Below are 27,435 nucleotides of genomic sequence, written 5' to 3' on the forward strand. Positions count from 1 at the left end.
ACTCATGGGTTTATCTATTCAGAGTAGCATTGGGGTTTAATACATTAAACCTTACTGCCTCTATTTCCACGGTACTGTTGGAGCAAAGTTAATTTTAGGAGTCATGAGTAAGCTACTTAAGTTGTAATATAAAATATACAGATGAACACTAAAGCTACTCAATGTGATACACTGCACATCTGTTTACCCTGCATAGTACGGATTTTGGTGTAAAATGTTTATTCCCCCAAAATACACTTTTGTAAACTGCTTTTTTTGTTTCCTAGCTGATCTTTCCATCTGTTAGACTTGTAGATGAACTTGTCAGAATGGAAGATGTGAGAAAAAATATTTTAATTGTACCCCGAAGCTTACATTTGGGTTCAGTCAGGTCATGAATATAGGTCCAAGAACATAAGACTTGTAACCAAAGGGGCTGATGTTTTCATGTCCTAGGAAACAGCACAAAGTGATTCTATATGATTCTACTTGTTATCATTCAATGCAGAAACAGAGCCTGATCTTCCACAGTAAAATACCAAACCTTTTGATTTTCTGTTTTGTACTTTTTTTGTTCTGAAAATAACAGAGAGGCTCTTTTAAGTTTCAGCTACCCCAAGTTCTTCACTGTCTAAACGTCCACGAGAGGAGGAGGAGGATAATGCTGTGGAAAACTCGGACCAAATTTCAGAGGAAACAGTGGATGTACCTCTTCCAAAGAAACTGAGAAGCGTACAGAGAGTTGGACCTGAGGTTTGTCAGAACACAAAAGGCTACTACTTAATCTGTCCCTTTGGAAGACTTTAATGGGAAGAGGGAGTATATTACTTCAGAGCAAGTCAGTTAATTCTTAACATCACTTCTTCATCTATTGCAGAGGCAGCAATTATGTTTGGGTATCGTAAAAGGCAGAGGTTATACCAGTTGCAGTGAATGATGCAAATCTTAGTAAACTGTAGGATGGAAGAGAGAGGGCCATATCCTAGCATTGAGGAGGAAGAAATCAAAAGATTTTTCAATGTTGTCTGGAAGGTCATTATCTACAGTTATTCTGGAATAAAATATAGTGTACTTGAGGAGATGCCAAGGAAGTAAAAATGAGTTCCATGGAAAAGCTTACAGGAGATGCATGTGAAATACTGGTGTGAGGGAATTGGGATGTCCTGCAAAAAAAGAATGAACTTGAGACAGAACCTCACAGCAGGCAACTCACAAAAAATGTTAAGGAAGTCAAGATGTTTTATTCACTCTGTACGAGAGGAATGTTGCACAACAGAAGAGGGCGAGGTTGTGTAAGAACATTGTCACTTAATGAGCTGAGAGGCTGGAGGTGGAATGGGAAACCTTGAGGGTTCTTTTCTGGTCCTGAAAAGATTTAGAGATGCTGAGGTCCAGTGGACTGGAATGGGGAAATTGTATTTCTCCAGGGCAGAGAAATCTGGGCTGCTAGATAAAAGCAGAGCTAAGGAATAATAGTAAAAGGGGAACAAAATGTTGCCCATGAACTTTGTGGGGAAAAGATAAATTTTTTTTAAAAGTTTAAAAAAAATCTCAAACATCTTAAAGAACCAAACTTTAGGGCTAATGATGTGTTTTAAATGAGAAAAATACATGTTCTTTCAGGAGGAAGTGACGGCAGAAGAGAGCACTGATGGTGAAGTAGAAGCTCAAACATACAATCAAGACTCACAAGACTCAATTGGAGAAGTAAGCGTATTTGAAAAGAAAAATATCTTCATTTCAGCAGAAATAGCTATCTTTTTTTTATTTCAAACTATCAAGATTTTTAGGAATGAAATCTCAAATCAGATCTTGCAGATTTTCAGTGGAAACCACTTATAACCATTCAAAGTTTAGACTTGCTGTGTTCAACTATAGACACTCAATTCTTGTTGCACTCTACACATATCTATATAAGTAAAATCCAGAATGTTAATGAAGCTTTGCAATTTGGAATTTTAATTTGATGGGTTGATCTAGAAATCTAGTATCCTTAATCCCAGTTTCATATAGTGAAACTGAAATGTAAAGGTTAAATGAGTCATAGTCTTAAAACAGAATTTGAGTTTTCAGTTCTTTGCTTACTCCTTTGGAGTACTGTCTTTGGTTTCTGACTTTTTCTTTTGCAGAAAGATTTGACAAATCCTTGAGCAAGCTTACTGTTAGATGGATCATGATGTGATAAACAGGAAAAAAAATTTTTTTTTTTCTAGTTCTGTAAAATGCCTGTTGTAGCTGTGTTAGGAAAGCCAAATGTAAGTGAAAACCATGAATGTCCTTTCACCTCAGAAACGAGCAAAAGTGTTATGGTAATTCTTTAAGTTGGCAAAACCTCATGTTGAGGTGTGGAATCTATTTTGTTTAAGCAGTGGTGGGTACTGAGTCTTTAGTCAGTCATTTTTCCCCTCATATCGTTCATGTGTTTGAAAGGTATGACGAACATCTTGCCGTTAAAGCCCAGCTGTGTGCTTTCTATTCCACAGGTATCTTTAAACCTTCTTTAATTAACAGTTCTAGTACTCAATGTGATTATTTGAATCCCGCTGCCAGACAACCATTTGCAACATTAAACTGACATGTCGTTCAGAAAATAACAGAACCTAGTTATCGTACCTAAACCGAGTCTTGAATGCTACAAAATGCATGTGGTAGAGTCCTGATTTCTTTTTTTTTTTTTTTTAAAGAAGTTATGGGGGATTCTCTCTGATGTGTTTTTTTTTCTGAACACTTCTAGTCATACTTGTCAGGTTTGGTTCAAATGTTTTGAATATACATACGTGCTGAATGGAAAGAGAGCTATTTGCTACCTGAGTCTGGCTATCATGTGAATTGCATTACTCTTCCTCCAGACCAAAAGAACTCTAAAACAAGCAGCTCAGCGTTCATGCTTAGAAGAGAGATGGTTGTTCCTTGGTTGATCCCAGGGAGACTTTTAGTTGTCTGTAGTTGATGGGTGACAATCAACTGTAGCATTGTCTTTTGTCCTTTCCTGTCTTGGTTAGTTATTAAGAAACAGTGATAACTAGTGTTTCTCTTGTAAGCATCTGAGTTTGTTTCTCTTCTTGTCCCATCACCAGTCTTGTGCACTGGCAGTAACTGCAGTGTTGGTGGAGTGCTCAGAGAGTGCCCCTCTCAGTAACCAGGCAATTGTTCTGGCTGGATGTGAACGGCAGAGTGCTGCCTCAGCTGTCAACAATGCTCCATATATCTGTATTTACTTATTGTGCAGGTGTTGGCAACAGCTCTTTGGTTATCCAAAGTAGATAGCTGAACATTCAGACAGCAGATTTTCATGGACATGTATTCAAATACATCATATATGAATACAGTATCCCTAGTGATGGCACCCATCCCAAATCAGATTTGGTAGTGAAGGATAAAACACTTGTGTTGTAGTGCAGGCCTCCATTTGATTGAGATTGAGAGCTAGGAGCTCTTTAGAAGTACAATGGACACCTTCCTGATGTACACTTAAAAATTGTGTATGCCACATTTAATTTTTTTTCCTCTGGTAATTTGCCTTTATATTTACAGGGTGTTACACAGGGAGAGTACACTCCCATGGAGGATAGTGAAGAAACTTCTCAGTCTGTCCCAATAGATCTTGGACCTCTTCAGTCAGATCAACAAAATACTTCTTCATCTCAGGATGGTCAATCCAAGAGAGATGATGTCATTGTAATTGATAGTGATGATGAAGATGATGATGATGAAGAAAATGAAGGCGAGCAGGAAGTACGTATATCTTGGAATTACTCTATTAACTACTTAATTTATGATTTTATCTTTGATCAGATGTAAAGGTCACTGTGAAGAACTAATTTAATTTTTTTTCTTTTTTACTGTATAAATGGTCTGTATTTTTGTAGTCTGGACTTTCTAGTGTTTTAAAGATACTTGCTAATTGAGCTTGCGTGGGGGTTTTGTTTTGTTGGTTTTTTTAAGTCATAAAATTCCACAGTGCCTCTAGTCTATCTCTGAATATTAACACACAGGTTTTTCAACGTAAGAGGGTGGTATCTGTGAGTAGAGGCTGGGGGCTGCCCCATGCCAGACACAGCCTGTTCCAGCTGGCTCTGAGTGGCCCCACTGCATGACACAGCTGAGCCCATCAGCTGGTGGAAACATATATAAGAAAGGGCAAAACGCTGCATGGCAGTGTTAGTGTGAGGAGGGGGCACAGGGGAAATGAAAGAAACAATCCTGCTAACACCCAGGTTGGAGAAGAATAATAAGGGGGAGGAGGTGCTCCAGGCATCGGAGCAGATATTCCTTACAGGCCATGGAAGAGACCAAAATGGAACAGGTATTCCACTGCAGTCTGTGGAGAGGACCATGGTGCTGCCAGCGGATATTCCCTGAAGGAAACTGCAGCCCATGGAGGAGTAGGCTTTGCTCCCAGGAACTGTGGCCCATGGAGAGGAGCCAATGCAGGAGCAGGTTTATCCTGAAGGATGGCAGCCTTTCAGTGGGAATGACCCACTGCTGGAGTAGTTCTTGAAGGACTGCAGTCTGTGGAGAGGACCCGTGCTGGAGCCAGGGGGGAAGTGTGGGCAGGAAGGAGTAGCAGAAAGAAACTGTTATGGACTGACCACAGCCTCCCATTCCTTGTCCCCTCTGCTTTGCTTGGGTTGGGGGAGAGGGAAGAGGAGTTGGGAATGAGGGAATGAAGTTGAGCCTGGGAAGAAGAAGGGGGTGGGCGGAAGGTGTTCTATTTTTTTGTCTGTTTCTTACCATCCAACTCTATTTTTAACTGTCAACAAATTAAATTAATTTTCCCCGAGTTGAGTCTGTTTTGCCCATAATGGTAATCGGTAAGTGCTCTGGCTGCCTTTATCTTGTTCCTCAAGCTTTTCCATCTTATTTTCTACCCTTGTCCTGTTGGAGAGAGTGAGGGAGTGGCTGGGTGGGTGTCTGGCAGCCAGCCAAGGTCAACCTACCACAGCAGGCAAAAAATACATACAGTTCCTCTGTGGGTAATAAATGGTGAACATTTTCAGAAAGAGATCCACGGACGTGATCTATGTACCACAGAGCGAAGTCTACCACTTCAACATGTGAAATTATTCCACTGCCCTTTCCGCACTTCCCTAAGGTTTTGTTATGGTCTTATCATAGGACTATGAGGATGAGGAAGAGGAAGACGAAGATGACGATGAAGACACAGGGATGGGAGATGAAGGTGATGACAGTAATGAAGGAACTGGTAGTGCTGATGGTAATGATGGATATGAAGCAGATGATGCTGAGGTAAGATATGTACATTTTTTTAATAGCCTGTTAAATTTCTTGGAATAAATTAGTGTTGTAATGTATCTGCACAGATTTGAGTACTTGAAAGAGAAACTCTTAGTATGAATTCAGAAAATTGAGGTTGCTAGTAGGTGATAGTAATTTCTGTGTTTTCACAAGAAAAATCAACTTTGAATGTTTAAGAGGGCTGAATGAAAATGCAAAGTACAGGAGCCAGCAAGAAATACTGTAGTTGCAAAGTTAGTAAGGCAGTTTCTTCAAAAGCTCGGTATTTCATTGTCTATTATTATTAAGTGATGATGGCTACATTATTCATGTTTCTGTATGTACAGATAAGCAAAACTTCTGAAATTTCATACAGTTGTACACGTTTACATGATTTTGTAGGTATTTACAGAAATATTTTAAGATTTTCATAGATTTGACTGTTTACTTTCTGAATACTTTTTTACTGCTTTTATATTCTGTTTACAGCCTATAAGTTGTTTAGTGCTAAGTCATACTATGTTTATGTGGCGGTTTTTTAGGGTGCTGACGGTACAGATCCTGGAACAGAAACTGAGGAAAGCATGGGAGGAGGTGAAAGCAACCAGAGGGCAGCAGATTCTCAAAACAGTGGTATGGTTATTCCATGTTTCTTCAAAGTCTGTGTCTGTAAGGGGGGGAAAATGTAGAAGCTGTTCTGCATGTGTTAAAATATGCACTTAAAAGTAAGAATATAAGGTGAAACGCTAAAGACCATTTTACCCTGAAATGTAGATTCTTTTGAAATTTTCGCTTCTGACTATATTCTACATTCCTTTGAAAACCCTGCAAGCTCTGGTTGCTATGGAAACTGCTGTTGATGGCTCAGTAGATTAATCTGTCTCTAAGTCAGCACTTGAATAATCAATAGTTTGTTTTCGTGCTGGTGGTGATGTAGCTAGCACAAGTCCTCTTTCAAGCGATTTTAAGTAACAGTACTGAGCTGTCCCCACTCTTGCAAGAGTAAAAATAGCTGTGTTAACGTGATAGCAGAATTTGAAGACTTGCCTTCATGTTTTCAGCTCAGTTTGGAGAGCATGGGTTTACTCCTGTACTTCTGTATGTTTTAGGAGAAGGGAGTACAAGTGCTGCAGAGACCACTTTTCCTCATGAAAGTTCAAGAGAACAGCAGCCATCATCTGCCTCAGAGAGACAGGCCCCTCGGCCCCCACAGTCACCACGCAGACCACCACATCCACTGCCCCCACGACTAACTATTCACGCTCCTCCTCAAGAACTGGGTCCCCCAGTACAGGTATAAACTAGCGGTTTAGAAGACTTTTAAAAAATTACTGTATGATTTCTTCTAAATAAAACTTAAGTACTCTGCCTATTGTAAAAATAAATTACATGTATATAGCATCCTAAAAATGGTAGCTGAGCAGACTGACTTAACATGTCTCATCCTGCAGATTATGGCCAGACAGGGAACATTAAAAGCAGTAAGGCAGTCATGATGGATTTGTATCTTGAAGTTACTATACCAGTGTTGTTTCAGTTAGTGACTGCTAATATTTCCACTACAAAAGCTGTTCTTGAACAGGTTGTAACTCAGGCAGATCGGCAGGGGTTTTTATTAGTCTCTGTCCCAATGCAGATTGGGCAAAGGATTGTTGCCATTCATTTTCTAAGTTAAACCTTTCACAGTTAGTGCCTGGCCCATGGTTATGCTTTGATGTAGACCTATAGAGTTTTTAAATGAAAACATCACAACCTGAATTTTGTGAAAGTATCCTGACTGAAATTATCCTTTACCATTAACTTGTTCTAAGGCTTGTGGCCATGATACTTCTGTGTTCAAGTTTTCTGTTCTCAGTAGAAAGCTGAGTAAAATAGTTATGTCACTTAACCAGAATTTAAACCTACGTGATCCTTTTTTGCGGTTAGACCAGGCAGCAGATACGAGATGTGGAGTAGCTGCTGCCGTGGTCTATTCTTTAAGAAGGTATGATGCCTGTACTGAGCAGTGTTTTACACTGACATGTAATTGTTACACTTAGTCATTTAGCCACTACCCTTGGCTCCGATTGAACACTTGTATGTTATTAGAATTCCAGGAAAGCATTCACACTACTTCATTTTTTCTTTACTATAAAGAGGATCCAGATGACTCGAAGACAGTCGGTGGGGCGTGGACTTCAGCTAACTCCTGGTATAGGTGGGATGGTAAGTATATGAAAGTCTACTACTAAAAACCTGCATTGAAGGAACATTCATAAATCTTGGGGTTTATTTTGTTTTTTAAAGAAGTCTAGCTACTGACTTCAGACATGGGATGGTTTCTCTAGCCTTGCAGATAATGCCTTAGTCCTGTTAATTTCTGTATTAATGGAAGGCAAATACTAGAAAAGTCCCAGGAAGCTAAAGCGCTTCAAAAGAGATTGAGTTGATTTTGTCCAAGTCAGTTTTAATTACTTGCTTTTAGAATCAGTCCTTAAAGTGGATATATTAATGGAAAAAAATATAAATGTTTTCAGCCTCATCCTAAGGGAACAAGGCTAATTCATTTATGCTTTCTGTCTGTCTCCTTCAGCTAATTTTGAACTCTTTATCCAACTTTAACTGTACTTGACAGAACAAATGTGAGTTCAGTAAGGGAGGGGAGAAAGACTCACTGACTAAAAAAGTATCTTCTCTGAGATCAAAGGCATCAGCTCAGTTTTTGATTCTGCTTGGCTTGCATGTACCTGTCATTTGATTTCCGCTTGGAACTGGCCTCAGTACCTACTGATTTTTGCTTGGACAGTAGCTGAGCACACAGGAGGGAGCTTAGGAGTATTTTGGAGAGAAAGGCTTGAAAGATACAGGAGGAAGGCAGGGAGATAAAGAGAATGCCTTGTGAAGGATGAGAGGAGAGGTTGCTTGAGGTTTCTGGCTTTATAGGCAATACAGGAACAAAGGACACACATCTGTGGGGAACAGATGATTTGATATGTGAAAAATCCCTTATGGTAGGTACATTACAGCAATCCAGATTGAGACAGATGATTCCTACCTAAGTCACCCTAAGATTCCTTTGTAGTCAATGGGGAGATGTGGCACTTTTATGGTACGATGATTCCATGGAGTAGATGTTTAAAAATCCTTTGAAAGATGGGTGCCCTGCAAGTGTATGGTTTTTCATTTGGTTTGGGTTTCTTTATTGCCTGCAAGGGTGATGTACATAACTAGCTCAGATTTAGATGTCTGAAATTAGACAAGAATTTTGTTAGACCTAAATCTATCTTTGTTTTGCTGGACAATGTGGTAAAGCAAACCAACCTTTAACTTGGCTTGGTAGAAACTGGAAATACATTATAGGGTCTCATATCGGTCTCTATTTTTCCAGCAGCAACACTTCTTTGATGATGAGGACAGAACAGTTCCAAGCACACCAACTCTTGTGGTTCCACATCGTACAGATGGGTTTGCAGAAGCCATTCAGTAAGTAGATGTAAAGGGAAAAAAAAAGGCATTTATTTCTTTCTGTTTTTCAGTGGAATGAAAATAAATTCAAATGAAATGAACTTGTAATTGGAGTAACGTGCTAAAATATATTAAGTAGTATGATAGATGACTGCATCTACAGATAAGTAATCATTATTTGAACTGTGTATCATGAAACTTATCAGCACATTACGACAGTAGGAGACAGATCATCTCCAATGTATTTGTCGTGGTTTAGCCCCAGCCAGCAACTAAGTACCATGCAGCCGCTCACTCGCTTCCCCCCCACCCAGTGGGATGGGGGAGAAAATCGGGAAAAGAAAAAAAGTAAAACTCGTGGGTTGAGATAAGAACGGTTTAATAGAAAGAAAAGAAGAAACTAATAACAATAATGATAACACTAATAAAATGACAACAGTAATAATAAAAGGATTGGAATATACAAATGATGCACAGTGCAATTGCTCACCACCTGCCGACTGACACTCAGTTAGTCCCCGAGCGGCGATCCCCCCACTCCCCCCAGTTTATATACTGGGCATGACATCGCATGGTATGGAATATCCCTTTGGCCACTTTGGGTCAGCTGCCCTGGCTCTGTCCCCTCCCAACTACTTGTGCCCCTCCAGCCTTCTTGCTGGCTGGGCATCAGAAGCTGAAAAATCCTTGACTTTAGACTAAACATTACTTAGCAACAACTGAAAACATCTGTGTTATCAACATTCTTCTCATACCTAACTCAAAAACAGCACTGTACCAGCTACTAGGAAGACAACTCTATCCCAGCTGAAGCCAGGACAGTATTGTGACTGACTTAAGAAGAGATTAATTAAAAAAAAAAAAAAGTTGTTCTTTTTCATTTCCTTCCCCGCTCTGTCCCGTGTCATCGCCCCCCCTGCCCCCTAGTATTACCAATAAAGTAGGAAAAGTTATCTCCGTTTCTGGATTTGGGACAGTTCTGGACATGTTCAGCAATCCACTTAAAATTGTGAGAATTCATAGGATGAATAAGTAATCAATATTCTCTTCAGGACTGTTTATACTGATTTCAGATGCAGTCCAAATATTTTTGAGAAACTAATTGCTATTTAATTAGCAGTAGTTTAGCTGATTTTTATGGTCAATATTAATTCATTTTGTCTCATGCATAATTTGTTCTCTTGGTCAGAAAGCTGTCTGGGGGTGTTTTGCCGCCTTTTTTTTTTTTTTTTTTTTTTTTTTTTTTGCCTTGTCTTTCTTTTTGTTCCCTCTTCAATCACTGGAAAAATTGCAGAATTCCTGAAGTCTTTATTTTGATAGTTCCCCCCAGGTAGCTGGAGTTCCTAGATTCAGATTTGGACCCCCTGAAGATATGCCACAAACTAGCTCAAGTCACTCTGATCTTGGTCAGCTTGCATCACAAGGAGGTAAACCACTTCTGTACTTTCTTTTCTGTGGTTGCTAGAGTGGAAAACAAATAACGCAGTCAGTAAAACGCAATTCTACTTGAGGTACTTGTTGAAGTGTGGAAGCCTGCGACACTTAATTGTCAGCAGAGAGAGACTAACAAAGTAAAAAGGTGTTTCCTTCAAGCTGTTTCACTTCCATTTGCAATATGGTTTAAAAAGTACAATGCTTCTGTAGGTAGGAGCAACAGGCTTGTGAACCAGAGAAGATGAAATTTTATGTAGGACAAATTGCCTGCTGGGCACAAGAAATTTCATTTAAGGAAAAATGAAATATTGAAGGAATGGCTTTTAACTTTAATTTTACTCTTGATTGTAGTTTTCCAGAAGTAACGTAATAGGGGAAAACAGCAAATGCAAAGAAATCCTTGGGATATATCCTTACCTGCTAAGAGCTGGCCAGACAGTTTGTCTGTATTGTTTTTGCTGTTGTGCTGGATCGGTCCCTTTCCCGTGCATCCCTGTCAGCATGGAACAGTATGCTGTTCTTTGAAGAAAGCTCACAGCACAACAATGGCATAAGAAAAGGATGAAAGTAGAACAAATAGAAATATTTTTATCAAGGTTTTACCTTTCAATAAATTATAATTAGCTTTGGCAGTAAGTCAGGTCAGCTTAAAATAACAAAAATCTCCATGTTTAAGTACAAATCACTGGATTTCATCAAGTGTACAGAGAAGACAGTTAATCTGGTTTTTAGCTGGCTATTCTAATTGTCAATAAAACTTTGTGTTGCAGGTTTAGGAATGTATGAAACCCCACTATTCCTTGCTCATGAGGAAGAATCAGGTGGTCGTAGCGTTCCCACAACACCATTACAAGTAGCAGCACCAGGTAAGTGGCAAGAAATTTTCAGGCTGAAGTAAAGGTTGGAAACCTTGATGTTCCAGAAGAGAGTTAGATTTTTGCCGTTATAGTGCTTATTGCTTCGTCAGGAGTATTCAGGAGACCTTTCCCTGACATGCCTAAGATTTCCATAGATTTTCTGTAGGAGATTCAAACTAACTTGATGTTTATGAAACTACCTTTCCTGTACAGTAACAGTTTTTACTGAAAGTGCATCAGCGGACGCTTCAGAGCATGCTTCTCAGTCTGTTCCAATGGTTACAACATCTACTGGCAATCTGTCCACCACTACAGAGGCTGGAGCGGGTGATGATGGGGATGAAGTTTTTGCAGAGGCAGAATCTGAAGGGTAAACTATGACTTGTTTGGTTCACTAAGACTTGATGTCATATTAGTTTTAATGATTTGTTTTCATCTAAGTGTGCCTGTGACTCATTTTCAATTTAACCTGTTCTAGTAGAAAGGACATCTCAAACAGGATTTAATAATTTTGTGAAGTAGTACAATCTGACCTTTTCATCTAAACCCAAAGGTTTTCTTCTTCTGATTTAACATAGCTAATATAAAAGTCACAAAATAAAAAAAAGATTTCTGTATTTTTTCAGAATGCAGAGGGCTCTGTAGTAGTCAAATACTGATGGTAAAGACCTCAGTTTGAAGGACTGGGCTTTGTAGAATAAAGGCTAAAGCATTCCTGTTTGTTAATAGAGAAAATCACTCCTCATTACAAAGCAAGCATGTATAATGACGTCATTCAGTTAAGGCAGTGCAAGTACAAAAAGTGTAGCACAAGGGAGGGGAATAAGCAGTTCTTAAGAATTTGATAGACAAGTTATTTTGTCTTCCACTTTGCAGGTGCAATTTTTAGTATTTATAATAATTGCTACATTTTGTATTATGATCCAAATACATTACAAATCTAAAAGGGGATAGGTTATCATTTAATGCTATATTTTACTCTTTATTTTTATTGGTTGCATAATAAAAGATGTGTAGTTCACAATTTACCTAAACTTTTATCTACTGATTGCAGGAGGTAGGAGGTTTGGCCATAAGAAAATGAAATGTTAATGCTGCAAGTTAAATATGCCACACAATTTTCTTGATGCAGCACCAACTTGGACTGCAATAGTCTGCCTATGAGTAGATAGAACATAGGATGGGTATTCTAATGTTAAGGTCTCATATTTGTTTCTTACAAAACCATCTAATCTTTAGTGAATGATAAGTATATCCATAGAGGAAGTAAGTGGTTCACAGAACAATCTGTAGTTCGGAACAGGCTTTTAGCTTGATAGGAAAGCAAGTCAGTGTGTTGATAGTAGAGAACAGGTATTTTGACAGTTTTTAAGTTTCAGTTATCATCTTCTAACAGTTTTTATATACTAGTTAAGCTAAATAAAATGTATACTAAAAAGTGAGCTGCATTTAAACTAAATTGAATGTTTAATTTTTTTCCAGCCCTATAATGCTTTTTGGTTTTTGTCTTTTGAAGACCGAGCCCAAATAACTTAGGTATTGCACCAATGAGCGATCTTTAGGCATAATCGGTCAGTGCAGTCCCTCTGCTTCATTCTTCCCCTGTCTAAACATAAACACCACCAACCATCATGTTAAGTTTTTTAGTTATTGTTCCTAAATAGCTTTTATGACCTTCTCTGAAAGACAATTAGTATGTTGAATATTCATCTGGAGTTGGGCTGCATATCAAGGAAATTACATTGTTATTTTTCTAAAAGCCATATAAATCTTTAATGATTGGGGAAGGGGGGACATGACAAAACAATAAAACAGGTGAGAATTTCTGGGGAAAGGCATTTGCATAGGAATCTTTCTGCTCCAAGATGATCTTTTTTTTCCTGACCTTTTTGAAACTATCTGAAGACACTGAAACGTTTTTCCTCCCCCTCCTCCTCTTCTAGAATTACTTCAGAAGCAGGCCTAGAAATTGATAGCCAGCAAGAAGAAGAATCTGTTCAAGCATCTGATGAGTCAGATCTTCCTTCGACTAGTCAAGATCCTCCTTCTAGTTCATCTGCAGGTGAGGTTAATTGCTGGAAAGTTATTTCATACCATTTCATTACGTGTGGGAACTTTTTGGACCAGCGTCACACACTGCTGATAGCCAAGATACACAAAATAAGATAGAACTCTTAGAGCAAGATCACATTTTGATGCCTATAGTCTTAATGGCAAACAATTTTTACTTGAACCGCAGTAACTAGAGTAGGCTGTAGTAAGAATAATGCTTCAAGGAGCAGAAGTTATTGATACTTCGGTGATTCTGTCCGCTGTTATGTTTGATGTCAGATTTAAAAATACACTTTCATTCAATTAAATCATCAAAGAAGAGTAAGTAAATTACTCTTGAGTTACCAGTTTATCACCTAGCATAGGTAATGAAAGAAGTCCCAAACTTACTTGTTTTGAGGCTTTTATTTATATCCGAGAAGATGTCAATGAAGTAAGGATGCACCTCCATAATTTTAAATTCAAGAGCATAATGCCTATCAAATCATGTAAACATTAACAGTGAGAAACTGTACTATATACAGACATTCTTTACTGCATTTCCACTTCTTCACAGACACAAGCAGTAATCAGCCTAAGCCGTTTCGACGTGTCAGACTTCAGCCACCAACATTAAGAACTGGTGTTCGTGGTCGTCAGTTCAACAGACAGAGGGGTAAGTGTTCATGGTTGCTCAAATTCAGACTTTTTCAAACAAGTTTCTAGCACTTTCTTCCTGTGGGGACTATATATGAAGTACTACTTTATACGCCTGTGTTTGCTTGTAAGACACTGACTAATACAGCATCCCTGCCCTAGCTTTCAATATGTTACCCTAAAAGCTCTGTAGTTTTGGTTTAGTATGTTAGTCTGAGCGTTTTTTAAATAGGCAGACTTTCTTCTTATGTGGCACTTGGTTCTTATCAGTGGAGAGAAAGGGAATGGCAGTAGATCTTAAACTTCGCAGGGTTTTAAAAGATTTTTTAAAATGTTAGGATATAAGTTTAGAAATCTTTAACATTACATATCAGTTTCCCATTTGGTACATTAAGAGTTCCAGTTATATCACTAAGTCTTACACTGATTTAAAAAAAAAACAACAGAAAAAGTTTATGGAAGTATTACAGACTTTTGTCATGCAATATAGAGTTGAACCATGACAATAAATTATTGTTTGCAACTTCTGTATTAAGAAAAATCCTTACATGAATTGTATTCAGTTTGGCATTATATTAACATTGTAGAAGACTTGATACTAGCATTGAAATAGAGGTATCTGGTATTTTAAAGAAATAGAAAAAAAAAGCGAGGAGGTGGACCTGGGATAGATTTTTCTTTCTGCCTGATCACAATTTCTTTAATAACAAAAGGGATGGACCAACTGATTTCAAATATGGTGTAAGAATTCTATACTTGTTCTTTCAGCACAGGGCCTGAGACAGGATCACAAGTCAACAGCACCCTTTTAAATGACAGAAGTGTAATGGAGGGGAGGGAGGGGGAGCCCTGAATTTTACCAGAAAGGAAGTGCTCCACTGCAGTAGCAATTCCTTACAGAAGAATGAAGCATCACATGTACCAATGGTTGATTAAAAGGGTAAAAGGGATTTACATTAATGCATTTGTTTTCTTTCCCAATGCAGGTGTAACTCATGCAATGGGAGGCAGAGGAGGCCTGAACAGAGGAAATATTAGTTAAATGATCTGTAAAGTAATTACAGCTGCGTATACAAAAGTGCCAGTTTGCCTGTGGTTGCTTTAGTGTAATGAAGCCAGAGCTTAAAGCAGCATTTTATACTTAGATTTGTGTGCACACATTTCAATGTCTTTATTAATAAAATTAGACAAAATGTCAACATTCAAATGGCATCTTTTTTTAAAATCCTCTACTATCCATCACTTGCTAGGACAGTTGTACCAGTCTTTAGATACAGTCTTTCCTGTGAGAGCAGTAACAGGTCTTGCTATTCTTCTGCCAACATCCAAACTGTAGTACCGATCTGAAAAGAAGGTATGTCAGAATTAAATTCCAGGAACTACATTTAGTACATGGAAAGAACCCTGAAGTTAAAACCTTCCTTCAGTTTCATTTAGGCAAGAGTAACAGATTTTTCATTCCACATACATATATGGAGTTGAGAGGTGCTAAAAATCAATTTCTGTCCTCAATTTTTTTACACGTCCTTCTTTGTGTTTAGCTAAGTTTTACAGTACTGCTAGTAATTAAATCTGTCCCAAGAACAGGGAGTAGGTAAGAATAACCTTATACTACTAGAACACAAGAAGTAGACTTAAGAATTTGGAAATCAAATGAACTAGAAACAAAACAATCCTGCACTGTCTACAGTGGGAACTCTGTGGTCCATGAGTGTGAATTGGCCTGTGTTAAGGTTAGGAATTAGGTCATACTGGTAGAGACTTACTTTAATATCCCGTATGTGGATAGAGCTAGTTCTTAGAGCTTTTTTTTCTGAATCATCCAGAAAATTCTGAGGAATGCTTTTACATGATCCTGGCTAGAGTGAAAGGATCTACCTAATCTGGAATCTTAAATAAATAATTTTTTCCTGTAGAACAAAATGGTTCATGTCCCTCCCGTTTTTGTTTTGTCAGAAACATAGTTCCATGGAAGCCAGTGAAAAAACTATCAATATATAGTGGTCAAAGGATTTCAATCTATCATTAATACAATTCTGCATTTAAGCGTCAGGTTTTTTGTCACTTTATAAGCCTGAACTCTTACGGCAATGCTTTCTGCAACTGGCTAGTTTGAATCATTGTACCTGGTTACTGCTAGTTGTCCTGTAACTATTGATTTATAATTTTTTTTAATTGAAACATCTCTCGATGACAGGCAACAATTTAATTCTCAGGAGTTTTTAGTAGTTCTTAAAATCAGTCTTGCAGAACCACAAGTGGTAACCTTCATGCTTTGGAAAGCTGAGAGATACATGGGCTTCTTTCTTCCCCATCCCCTAGTCTTTTGAGATACATAGTAACTTGTATTAGCTTTAACTTACTGTAAGAGAAGGCATAATAATCATAGCCATCTGGCTTATTGTAGTTGGGTAGTGATATAGTTGAATGAATAACTTTCGGGAGCCCTCTCCAGTAGGCAGTCATTTTGATTTCCTTATGCAAAACTCCTGCAAGCAAAAGAAAACTTCACTTAGGAGGTGTCACAGTGTGTCTGCTGTAAGCTATCATTTGCTTGTATAATCTACAGCAAGCGAGATCTGTTGGATTAAAAAAACTTCAAAAGTACTATATTTTAAAAAAATGGAACAGAATGTTGTGTTTCAGAAATTACTAAGAGTAAAACGGTTGTATAAAAGAAGCTTAATAAACATAAGTTACCAGATGGATACGGGTTGATTCTGACAGTCTGAATAACGGTTGGCATTCTTACTGCACGTTGAAAGCGTCTCCTTATTACAAGCCTTGGGACATAAGCTGGGTATCTTATGGTAACCTGGCTTCTTCTTTGACACTTCTTGGCTGGTTCTTGTTTGTAGACATACTGTTGCATATTGCCATCTAAAATAGACATTTGTTTCATTTGGTTAAAAAAACCCAACCACAAACCACCAGCTAGATCAGATATGAAAATGTCATTGATATCCATCTTACATGCAGGAGAACAATAGCATCATTTTAATACATCTACAACTGTGGCAGCCTTCAGCTTTTTGTATCTGTTCCTACATTTTGAGATAAAGTCTTGCTCTCTAAACCCAACATGTGTTTCTAGATGTAATGATACCTTCTGTAGGCTCATTACAGTTACTGTTCTAAGTACAATTCCAGGGGAACTGTTTTTGTTGGCATCATTCCCATTTATCAAGGAGACGGTAAGACCATCATTTTAGGCTGCATGAGAGGAGGCCTAGAGTCCAGAAAAGGATTTGTGCTTTGTTAACCCCTGCTTTTTAAATTCAGATAGCAATTCTTATGTTGGCAGTACATCATTCATATAAGGAAATTACATTAATTTAAAATATGCAATAGGGAGGGAGATTGCCATACACAGTTATGAACTAGTAAGATTAAAGCCTTCCCTTCTCTAATTAACTTGAGACCAAAGTAGTTTTACCACCAGATAAAACTTATTTTAATGTTTGTCTGCTACAGTGCTGGATTCTGTCCCTTACAGTCCTGTTGATTTTAAAATGCACTTAAAAGATCTGTAAGTATGAACACAAATTTTTGACCACCTAGCACACTCTGACATCACTTATGTTTGTTTTTGAAAGAAATACATCTTTCACTCAAGAGAAACAGTGTTTTATTCCTAAGGCAATTCAAGAACATTTTGATCATCTGTGAACTCCTGAAATATGAGATGTACCTTTTTTGATAAAATAAACAGATTCTGGTCTGTTGTTGTATCTTGCCACGGGGAGGGTTGCTACTATTTTCCCACGTAGGCCTGCAAATCCGTTTGCAAGAGGTTTGGGATAGCCTTTATCCATAACACCGTTAGTGAAACGCCAGTATTGGGGACCCTAATGATTTAAGGAAAAAAGGACATTTAGAGGAAATTCATTCTTGGTAATTGAGCTTCAACACAGACATGAAAAATAATCATAACACTAGCATTTTGATAACTACATTGTGAAACTGACTGGAACCACTCCTACATCCATTAAAAACAGGAAAAAAAAATATTACAACTTCATAAAACACCTTCTGCAGTCTTTTAACACTGCCTTTGAGTAGGGATAGAATATCTTAGAAATGAACTGTTAAGAGTGGTTACTGAACAAAGCGGTTTGCTTTCTAAATCTGTAAGTTCTCACAGATAGAAAAAGCTGCTTGAATTCCAGGACTGAATGATTAATTGGGAAATAACCATATAATGTCTATCATGAGGTGTGTGCATTTAATAATCTTCTTTCAGGAAGGGAAATGTATTAGGAACAAACTTAGGCCATGTTTGGGCGAGGGAGAGACACCATGAAATACCCGTATTTTAAAGAGTTGGATTTTTCTTTGAAGTGCGGCTCATATGTAGTATCAGCTACTCTGCCAAAGCTTTGTCTCCTAGCCAATTACAGGGGAAAAACCCACTGAACTGAGGTTTTCCCTGATAAGCACCGTCTCAAGGCAGATGAGAGGGGGGAGCTGGGGAAGAGACACTGAACTTCACCCGCAGAGTTTCAAGCCCACTGCGCTGTTGGAAAAGGCCCTTTTCTCTAAAAAATGCGCAACACGGCCCCAGAGCACCGCAAGGCTCCTCTTCGGCGGGGCTGCCTTTCAAAACCTGCGCCCTCCCTCCAGCTGAGCTGCCCCCCGCACCTTCTCGGCTGCCTCCCGCCGCGCTCGCTCCCCACCTTGATGAAGAAGGTCTTGCCATCGCAGTTGCACCTGGAGAAGACGGCGTCGATGGGGGACGGGATGCCCCAGCCGTCGCTGATTCGGCGGGGGCTGGTGGTCGGCCGGCTCCTGCCGTTCAGCAGCCAGTAGTAGTGACCTGCGCGGCGGGAGGGGACACGGTGAAACGCGTGTGGGCCGACAGATGGACAGACAGACAGAAGCACGCAGGGAGGAAGGCGCTGGAAGCGGGGATCGCCCCGCCTGCCCTCCCTCGCTCCTGCCCTCGGGTGCGCGGCGCAGAGGGGAGGAAAGCCACCGGGCTCAGGCGTCGCTTCGTGAGGGCCTCGGAGCGCTGAAGGGTCTCCGGGGGGTTGGGGCCGGGGCCGGGGCCGGGGCCGGTGAGGGCGGCAGGGGAGGAGGGGGGCCGGGGCCGGGGCCGGGGCCGGTGAGGGCGGCAGGGGAGGAGGGGGGCCGGGGCCGGGGCCGGGGCCGGGGCCGGCCTACCTACCTCGGAAGACGGCCAGGGTGCCGTTCGGCAGGGCCACCATGCCATCTGCCGGCTTCCCGCTGCACAGGTCTTTCTCTGCAAAACACAGTGGCGCGGGTTTGTTGAACATTCCACAAAAAACGGCGTTACCTCCCCAGCCCTCCGCCAGTAGCACTATGGCTGTTAAATGTGACCCTTTGTGCCAGGTGATGGCGGGGGCTCTCTGCCGTTCAGGCCTCTGCCTGGCGCTTCTCATGCAAAGGGTTTAATTACTCATTTGAGATACATTCTTGGAGAGTTTGACTCTCGTGTTTTGATCCCAGGAGTGCAAGACCAGCGTTTACATGACTAGGTATATCTTTGCTTATTGCTTACCTAAGTACTTGTAATTCAGAAAAAGACCTTTAAATGCATTGTATGCTACATCCCTCATTTAATTTCTTCATGCTCTGGGATGTTTACTTGATGTTTCTCCAAGCTACGCTAGTGGGTTCACTTCCCCCTCCTCATTTCTTAAAAAAAGCACTTACATTTATTTTCAGTTAAATATAAAGGAAGGATGAACCTGGTTTGGACAAAACTCCAAGTATTTCCCATCTAAAAAACTTTTTTTTTTCCTCTCCAAAATATCTGTCAGTATATGATTGGAAAAAAAAATGCCCAAGAACCTGCGGGCTATCTCTGATTAAAATAAATAGTGAGGACATGAAAAACATTGTGGCAAAAAGCACAGAGGAAAGAGAATACAAGGAAAAGACTTCTTGTCGATCTTATGTGACGTTTTTTGTATGCGACTACAAAATGCTAGGTTAGGTACCATGAGTAACGGTGGATATTCAGCAATGTTTTCCTCCCTAGCAATGCTTTCATGGGACTTAGAAATTTATCGTCTCTTTCCTTGACTTTTTTCTGTTTGCATCTTCTGCAGTACCTAAGTAGGTAGTACCTCTAAAGCAAACATTTTTCAGCAGGACCAATTACTGAAACTAATTACTGAAACAAGATCATGCTCTAAAGTACTTGGGGAATTTCATTAACACAATTGAAAACCAAGGTACCAGTATTCAGGATGCTGGCAGCTGTAGCACCGTGGTTATGGTTGACCATTGGGACAGGAGTGCCATGTTCTTGTGGCACCAGATAGAAAGGTCTTGCATGTGCTTTACTCACGTGTTTTGTTGTGCTCTCTGGTGGAGTTATTGGTGCTTTTGTACCTACTGGAATGCAATTACCTTGTGTTTCTCCAGTTAAAATTGGCAAGTCTGCAGTTTGTATTAAAGGCTTGTTGTTTGTGTCGGGCTCCTCTTTTATTGGCAGAGTTTCAGGGTCGGCTGGATGAGGCTCGTCTCTCGTGTCAGTAACCTCCTGGAAATGTATAGTTGGCTTGGATGTCCCTTTAGAAACAATAAACATTTCTTCTATGGTGTCTTTTTTATCTCTTGTAGTGTTCTGTTTGGTAACTGTAGTTTCCTCTCCTTTGTCAATAGTAGGGGCCTTTTCAGTGTCATCTCCCATTTCTTTTTCAGGTGTGATGCTAGTTTTTTTGATCGTTGTTACGTCTTTACCAGCCGTTGTTGTCTCTACAACACAAATACTACTTGTGCTCTCTTTAGCTGCTGCTGTTACAGTCTGCTTAGTTTCCATAATTGTGTCTCTTTTATTTGTTGTTACAATCTCCCTGGGTTTAGGAGTTGAATCTGTTTTGGCAGTTGTTGCCAACACGGTAGGCTTGGGCAATGGAGTTGTAGCTGCTGCGGCTGCTGTCGTTACAGTTGCTGTTCCCACAGGGTTTTCTTCTTTTTTAGCTGTTAAAGTCTCTTTTGGTATGGGAGTCTTGTCTTGTTTAGCTGGGCTTGCTTCTTTTTCTGCAGCTGTTGTTGTAGTCTTTTTGTCTGCAGTAGTTGCTTCTGATTCAGCTGCTGTAGTGACAGCTTCCTTGGCTGTAGGTGTTGTATTGGGAATATCATCCTTAACTTTAGGAGAGTCATCTGGTTTAGCTGTTATAACCGTAGTTACAGTAGTTGTGTATTTCCTACTTTTTGTTGTTAAAATGTCTTTAAGCACAGTAGTTTTGTCTTTCTTGGGTGTAGTTATGTCTTTGTTCACAGTGGTTGTTTCTATTTTAGTCGTTGTCTCTTTGGTTATAGGAGTAGTAACAGTTTTAGCTGTTGTTTTGTCTTTTTTGTCCGGTATTCTTACAATCTCAGTAGTCCTAGCTGCAGTCACCACTATCCTTTCTACTGCTGTAGTCGTGTCTTTTGCAGTTGTGCTGGTTGCTAATTTAGGTGCGGGAGTTGTAATTTTCTTCTCTGCTGTTGTTTCTGAAACTGTCGTGTCTGCTTCAGGTATGGGTGTTTCCTTCCTAGTTGAGACCACCTCACGGCTTTGAGTGGTTGTGTCTTTTTTAGCAGTTGTTACTAATCCAGGGACAGTAGTTGTCATTTCAAGAGGTGTTGTTTTCTGTATGGCAGTGGTGTCAGCCTCAGTAGCTGCAGGGGTAGTCCCCTTAACCTCAGGGGTGTTGGGAGAGTCTGCCTCTGCCTTCTCCAGTTTAGGGGTAGTGGGAGAGTCTACCTTGGTGGTTGGAGCCTCTGGAGTTGTGTCTTCAGGTTTGGAGGTGGTGGGAGAGTCTGCCTTGGTTGTTGGTGCCTCTGTGGCTTCACGGGTTGTGTCTTCAGGTTTGGGGGTGGTGGGGGAGTCAGCCTTGGTTGTTGGTGCCTCTGGGGTTGTGTCTTCAGGTTTGGGGGTGGTGGGGGAGTCTGCCTTGGTCGTTGGTGCCTCTGTGGCTTCAGGGGTTGTGTCTTCAGGTTTGGGGGTGGTGGGAGAGTCTGCCTTGGTCGTTGGTGCCTCTGTGGCTTCAGGGGTTGTGTCTTCAGGTTTGGGGGTGGTGGGGGAGTCAGCCTTGGTTGTTGGTGCCTCTGGGGTTGTGTCTTCAGGTTTGGGGGTGGTGGGGGAGTCAGCCTTGGTCGTTGGTGCCTCTGGGGTTGTGTCTTCAGGTTTGGGGGTGGTGGGGGAGTCTGCCTTGGTCGTTGGTGCCTCTGTGGCTTCAGGGGTTGTGTCTTCAGGTTTGGGGGTGGTGGGAGAGTCTGCCTTGGTTGTTGGTGCCTCTGTGGCCTCTGGGGTTGTGTCTTCAGGTTTGGGGGTGGTGGGAGAGTCTGCCTTGGTCATTGGTGCCTCTGTGGCTTCAGGGGTTGTCTCTTCAGGCTTGGGGGTGGTGGGAGAGTCTGCCTCGGTCGTTGGTGCCTCTGGGGTTGTGTCTTCAGGTTTGGGGGTGGTGGGGGAGTCTGCCTTGGTCGTTGGTGCCTCTGTGGCCTCTGCGGTTGTGTCTTCAGGTTTCAGAGAGGTGGGAGAGTCTGCCTTGGTTGTTGGTGCCTCTGTGGTCTCTGTGGTTGTGTCTTCAGGTTTGGGGGTAGTGGGAGAGTCTGCCCTGGTTGTTGGTGCCTCTGGGGTTGTGTCTTCAGGTTTGGGGGTGGTGGGAGAGTCTGCCCTGGTTGTTGGTGCCTCTGGGGTTGTGTCTTCAGGTTTGGGGGTGATGGGAGAGTCTGCCTTGGTTGTTGGTGCCTCTGTGGCTTCACGGGTTGTGTCTTCTGCTTTTGGGGTTGTGGGGGAGTCAGCCTTGGTTGTTGGTGCCTCTGGGGTTGTGTCTTCAGGTTTGGGGGTGGTGGGAGAGTCTGCCTTGGTTGTTGGTGCCTCTGGGGTTGTCTCTTCAGGCTTGGGGGTGGTGGGAGAGTCTGCCTTGGTTGTTGGTGCCTCTGTGGCGTCCAGGGTTGTCTCCTCAGCTTTTGGGGTGGTGGGAGTCACAGGCTTGGTTGTTGGTGCCTCTGTGGCCTCTGGGGTTGTGTCTTCAGGTTTGGGGGTAGTGGGAGAGTCTGCCTTGGTTGTTGGTGCCTCTGTGGCCTCTGGGGTTGTGTCTTCAGGTTTGGGGGTGGTGGGAGAGTCTGCCTTGGTCGTTGGTTCCTCTGGGGTTGTGTCTTCAGGTTTGGGGGTGGTGGGAGAGTCTGCCTTGGTCGTTGGTGCCTCTGTGGCTTCAGGGGTTGTCTCTTCAGGTTTGGGGGTGGTGGGAGAGTCTGCCTCTGTCAGTGATGCCTCTGTGGCCTCTGGGGTTGTGTCTTCAGGTTTCTGGGTGGTGGGAGAGTCTGCCTCTGTCAATGATGCCTCTGTGGCTTCAGGGGTTGTCTCTTCAGGTTTGGGGGTGGTGGGAGAGTCTGCCTCGGTCGTTGGTGCCTCTGGGGTTGTGTCTTCAGGTTTGGGGGTGGTGGGAGAGTCTGCCTTGGTTGTTGGTGCCTCTGGGGTTGTCTCTTCAGGCTTGGGGGTGGTGGGAGAGTCTGCCTTGGTTGTTGGTGCCTCTGTGGCGTCCAGGGTTGTCTCCTCAGCTTTTGGGGTGGTGGGAGTCACAGGCTTGGTTGTTGGTGCCTCTGTGGCCTCTGGGGTTGTGTCTTCAGGTTTGGGGGTAGTGGGAGAGTCTGCCTTGGTTGTTGGTGCCTCTGTGGCCTCTGGGGTTGTGTCTTCAGGTTTGGGGGTGGTGGGAGAGTCTGCCTTGGTCGTTGGTTCCTCTGGGGTTGTGTCTTCAGGCTTGGGGGTGGTGGGAGAGTCTGCCTTGGTCGTTGGTGCCTCTGTGGCTTCAGGGGTTGTGTCTTCAGGCTTGGGGGTGGTGGGAGAGTCTGCCTCTGTCAGTGATGCCTCTGTGGCCTCTGGGGTTGTGTCTTCAGGTTTCTGGGTGGTGGGAGAGTCTGCCTCTGTCAATGATGCCTCTGTGGCTTCAGGGGTTGTCTCTTCAGGTTTGGGGGTGGTGGGAGAGTCTGCCTCGGTCGTTGGTGCCTCTGGGGTTGTGTCTTCAGGTTTGGGGGTGGTGGGAGAGTCTGCCTTGGTCGTTGGTGCCTCTGTGGCTTCAGGGGTTGTCTCTTCAGGTTTGGGGGTAGTGGGGGAGTCAGCCTTGGTCGTTGGTGCCTCTGTGGCTTCAGGGGTTGTGTCTTCAGGCTTGGGGGTGGTGGGAGAGTCTGCCTTGGTTGTTGGTGCCTCCGTGGCTTCAGGGGTTGTGCCTTCTGCTTTGGGGGTGGTGGGAGAGTCTGCTTCGGTCATCATTTCCTCTGTGGCCTCAGCAGTCATATCTTCAACCTTAGCAGTGGTGGGATAGTCTGCCTCTGTCAGTGGTGCCTCTGTGGCTTCAGGGGTTGTGTCTTCAGGCTTCTGGGTGGTGGGAGAGTCTGCGTTGGTCGTTGGTGCTGCTGTTGTCGCAGGGGTATCTTTCTGACCCATTGTGGTCTCTTTGGTAGTTGTTTCTTTTATGGTTGTACTTGTTGTAGGTGGTAAAGTGGGTTTTGGACCTGATGTAGTTGCTTTGATTGTTGTGGTTGTATCAGGGTGTTTTGTAGTTGGAGCAGGACTGTTCGCTTTATTTTCCAGTTCACTGCTATTATCTATGAGAAAACAAATATATATTAAATTCAGACATTGGAATTGCAGTGCATGCACCAATTGCATATTAATTTATCATACCAATTAGAGCTGCTTATCTTTTGAATAGCAGTAGTTGTTTTTATGGTCTTTGCTCTAAAAGCTTTCTGTGTAAAATTGCACTTTATTAGCTTTAAAGTGGTTGAAACATTTATTTATACTGGTGAAAAAAAAGGGTATGTGGAAACCTAAGTAAAATGCCAGTTTATGGACTTAGGTAACTGTCAAAAGATAAATAATTTAGAAGAGCAAAACTAACTTGGATTGGGGTAAATGTGAATTCCTTTTGTCTGCATAGGACTTTGCAGCAGCTTAGCTAAGTTTTAAGTAATCCTTTGGCTCAGCTGTCGCAGCTTTGAGTGCAGCATTGTAGGTTTTAGTTTGGTGTTTGTAGGTGAGGCCACCTGGTGTTTCCGTCCTTTTTCATGGAAGGGGAACCACACTATAAAATATAGTCCTTCTAATAAGACACTTCCCTTCTTAGTCTGTTCTTTTGATTTATTACTCTGACCTTAACTGTAAAATGGCCTGCAGTGACCTGGGCTTTAAGGAGATAGGTAGGGAAATGGGAAGAAAAGAAACTTTCTGAATACAGACACCTGACTGTATCTCCTACTGTACCTTTATATCTCAGATGGTTTTCCTCTTTGTTATTTACAGCTTTAAGACTCTCTTTACTTGTATGTATAGTTACATTGACTTGAGTCAAATTGTTAATATAGCTATATTCAGTAAAAAGTAACAGTAAATGCTTCTGCAGTTTAATCTCTCACTAAGTGTTATCTCTCTGAAGTTTTGCCTTTAGTTTTGTTTTCACATAGGTTTTGTTTTGTTTTCTAGGATTCCTGCTGTGTTGCTCTCTACCGTTACAGCTGAATAAGCATTTGTTTCTTGAAAACCTGAAAAAAACAAGTGCAGCATCATGTGGTTTGGGGCCATGTTCAGCTTTTGAACAAATCTAAAAATATAAAAAGATCTGAGCTACTGCTGATGGTGATGGCCTGATGACTATTAGCAGCACTGATGCTGTGTGTCTCCCAGCAGAATGGAAGAATTTACAATACTGCAGTGTGAGAAATAATCCCTGTGTAAATATATTGTAAAAACAGTGCAGTATGAGCTGAGTGTTACAGAACAGGTTTTCCTCCCACCCAATGTGTCTGAAATACCATAAGCCAAGTGGGATCCTGTTAATAGTTATTTGTATTTCCTTAATTTTATTTCATTTAACCCACTATATCGATTTTTTTTTTTCTAATAGGAAATTGCCACAGTGGAAAGGCAAGTACTCCAAATCTAAAATTAAAAAAAAAAAAAAAAGGTAGGTGTTAAAATGTTGGCCAGAATTGATTTCTAGTCTTATTTAATTCTTGTTACTAGAGGTTTCAAGTTCAAACTGATCTCCTGAGTTATCACTTTAAAAGCTGGAACAGAATATCAAAGAACACAGGAAAGCAACATATTTTCCATTCAGAAAAAATAAATATGTGTTTTCTGAAGCTCCATGAGGCCTGGCTTGATTAAAGCTAGAGAAACCTGCTAGGAGATTTTCCTGTCTTGGTCCTGACAATTCATCACTGTCCCAAAATACAACACCCTTCCTGTTTCAGCAGTGGAGTTTGTCCAAAACTGACAATGGTGTGTAACGTATTTTTGGAAGATGTGTGTGAAAATCCAATAGGGACGCTGGAGACATCACCACACTTTAACATCTGTGCTAAGTGAACTCTCCAAAGTCAGTATCCTGAGGTCTAGGTGAGGTAATTAGTTTATAAACTGAGTGGTTCCAAGCTTGGTAACTGTCTGGTAATGTCTCACATCAGCTTTCTATTTCCAGAGCAGGAAAATGGTCTTTAATGTTCCTTCAGGTAACACCCATCCTGTTTCAATCATATACTTTCCTACCTTCCATAACTTCATGGGGCTGTGTTACTTCCTCTGGCTTCTTTTCCTCATTTTTGGATGACCTTTTAGATGCTGATTTGTTTGCTGGAGGAGTTTTTGGTGATGCCTTTTCTGCATGTGCTGAAAGAAATAAAATAATCTGTTAATGGGAGCATTTTTCTTTATAGGTGCTTGGTGTCAACTGTATAAGAAGAAAGTGATTACAAAATTTCAGTGACCATCTTCCATATAAATCTAAGTTTCTTCCTACCTATAGGATTCTTTATAGCTTTATTCAGGGGAAAAGGGAAAAAATACCCTTTAGATCCCTAAGTGTTTCATCACAGATGGGAGAAATGTTTTTCCGAGAAGTTTGAGGTGAGGCATTCTTTGCTAATGGCAATTTTGAGGTGGGGAAAAGATGAATTCTGAGTGGAGTTCTGCGTTCTGAAAATCTGTCTTAATTTTTTTGTCAGCTTTTTTTTTTTGACTACAGATGACTTGGGACTGACTCACTATAGTGGATCTCTGGGAGCTATCATATTAGCCAAGCATTTACTTTGACAATCTCCTGAAGATTTAGTTATGTTGTAGTTCTTCAGGCATGATAATTCTACACAAGTGATCATTTTGGAGAGACATCTTAAAAGCAATAGTTTCCTTGAAAGAGACAGGACCTACAAAGCAGGCGTGGACCAAAGAAACAATGCAAGGTCTAAGTATTAAGCTAACATCTAGTAGGCTGAGTTGTAGGAGAAACTGGAGGTTTGTGTGCAGGATTTCCAACTCTGAAGATTGCATGGGATTTCACTTGCATCCAGTAAGAGCCAGAAAATATTTTTAAATTAACTGCTGGGTCAAACGGTACAACTGGAAGTGAGACCATCTCTTCCCACTATCATAGCCTTGTAGAAGGATCTTGCTAGTGGTGAAAAAAGCATGATGGAGCTCAGTGAACATGCAAAATTTTTTTTATTCAACTAAATGAGCTAGTAACTGCCATAGGTATGTGTAATAAGCTTTTTACAAAAGGAGCGGTATTTTTGTCTCATAAGGTGACGACCATGGTATCAAAGGATTTACCTTCATAGCAAGATAGTACTCAAAGCAAGTAAGGTTGGGTGTTGGACTATACCCTGAAGCTTTTATTGAGAAAGAGAGAGAAATCGTAATTGTTAAATAAAATCTCTTTGGGAGCTGAATCGGCTTTCAGAGTCAGTAGTGGAGGCAAAAATGTTTGATCAGTTCTTAACTCTGTGTGTGTGTGTGTGTGTGTATTCAGGGGATATAGGGCTTCTGGAGGATAGGAAA

General features: G+C 41.3%; 2 protein-coding genes across 3 annotated transcripts in view; one reads left to right on the forward strand and one right to left on the reverse strand.

Moving 5' to 3' along the window:
* Positions 1 to 14,839, forward strand: part of TPR (translocated promoter region, nuclear basket protein) — a 44,377-nt gene extending 29,538 nt beyond the window's left edge. Inside the window, exons 38-51 of one of the 2 annotated variants that reach the window (XM_069789564.1) lie at positions 584 to 732; positions 1,603 to 1,686; positions 3,514 to 3,714; positions 5,098 to 5,229; positions 5,760 to 5,850; positions 6,327 to 6,511; positions 7,354 to 7,422; positions 8,585 to 8,679; positions 9,982 to 10,088; positions 10,866 to 10,961; positions 11,166 to 11,322; positions 12,896 to 13,014; positions 13,561 to 13,659; positions 14,627 to 14,839. In XM_069789564.1, coding sequence (XP_069645665.1) covers positions 584 to 732; positions 1,603 to 1,686; positions 3,514 to 3,714; positions 5,098 to 5,229; positions 5,760 to 5,850; positions 6,327 to 6,511; positions 7,354 to 7,422; positions 8,585 to 8,679; positions 9,982 to 10,088; positions 10,866 to 10,961; positions 11,166 to 11,322; positions 12,896 to 13,014; positions 13,561 to 13,659; positions 14,627 to 14,682 — 1,640 coding nt within the window. In that variant the 3' untranslated portion in view covers positions 14,683 to 14,839. The remainder of the gene's footprint in view (positions 1 to 583; positions 733 to 1,602; positions 1,687 to 3,513; positions 3,715 to 5,097; positions 5,230 to 5,759; positions 5,851 to 6,326; positions 6,512 to 7,353; positions 7,423 to 8,584; positions 8,680 to 9,981; positions 10,089 to 10,865; positions 10,962 to 11,165; positions 11,323 to 12,895; positions 13,015 to 13,560; positions 13,660 to 14,626) is intronic. The other variant, XM_069789565.1, reaches the window with a different exon arrangement.
* Positions 14,840 to 14,849: 10 nt separating this feature from the next.
* Positions 14,850 to 26,837, reverse strand: PRG4 (proteoglycan 4). The gene is made up of 8 exons (XM_069790724.1): positions 26,146 to 26,837; positions 20,019 to 24,203; positions 18,808 to 18,882; positions 18,317 to 18,456; positions 17,332 to 17,488; positions 16,341 to 16,520; positions 16,004 to 16,129; positions 14,850 to 14,983 (listed from the first exon to the last, which is right to left on the reverse strand). Exons 1-8 carry the CDS (start codon positions 26,150 to 26,152, stop codon positions 14,880 to 14,882), a joined length of 4,974 nt encoding a protein of 1,657 aa, XP_069646825.1. The 5' UTR covers positions 26,153 to 26,837; the 3' UTR covers positions 14,850 to 14,879.
* Positions 26,838 to 27,435: the final 598 nt, after the last annotated feature.

The sequence above is a fragment of the Haliaeetus albicilla genome, chromosome 8, assembly GCF_947461875.1.
Source record: "Haliaeetus albicilla chromosome 8, bHalAlb1.1, whole genome shotgun sequence".
Classification (NCBI taxonomy): domain Eukaryota; kingdom Metazoa; phylum Chordata; class Aves; order Accipitriformes; family Accipitridae; genus Haliaeetus; species Haliaeetus albicilla.

What these genes read in the sequence shown, in the direction of transcription:
- PRG4 (XM_069790724.1), bottom strand. An exon ending in TTTAACTGGAGAAACACAAG is followed by an intron (nt 18,883 to 20,018) that starts GTAATTGCATTC and finishes TGTGTTTTGCAG; the next exon opens with AGAAAGACCTGTGCAGCGGG. An exon ending in GCAAGACCTTCTTCATCAAG is followed by an intron (nt 17,489 to 18,316) that starts GTGGGGAGCGAG and finishes TTAAATCATTAG; the next exon opens with GGTCCCCAATACTGGCGTTT.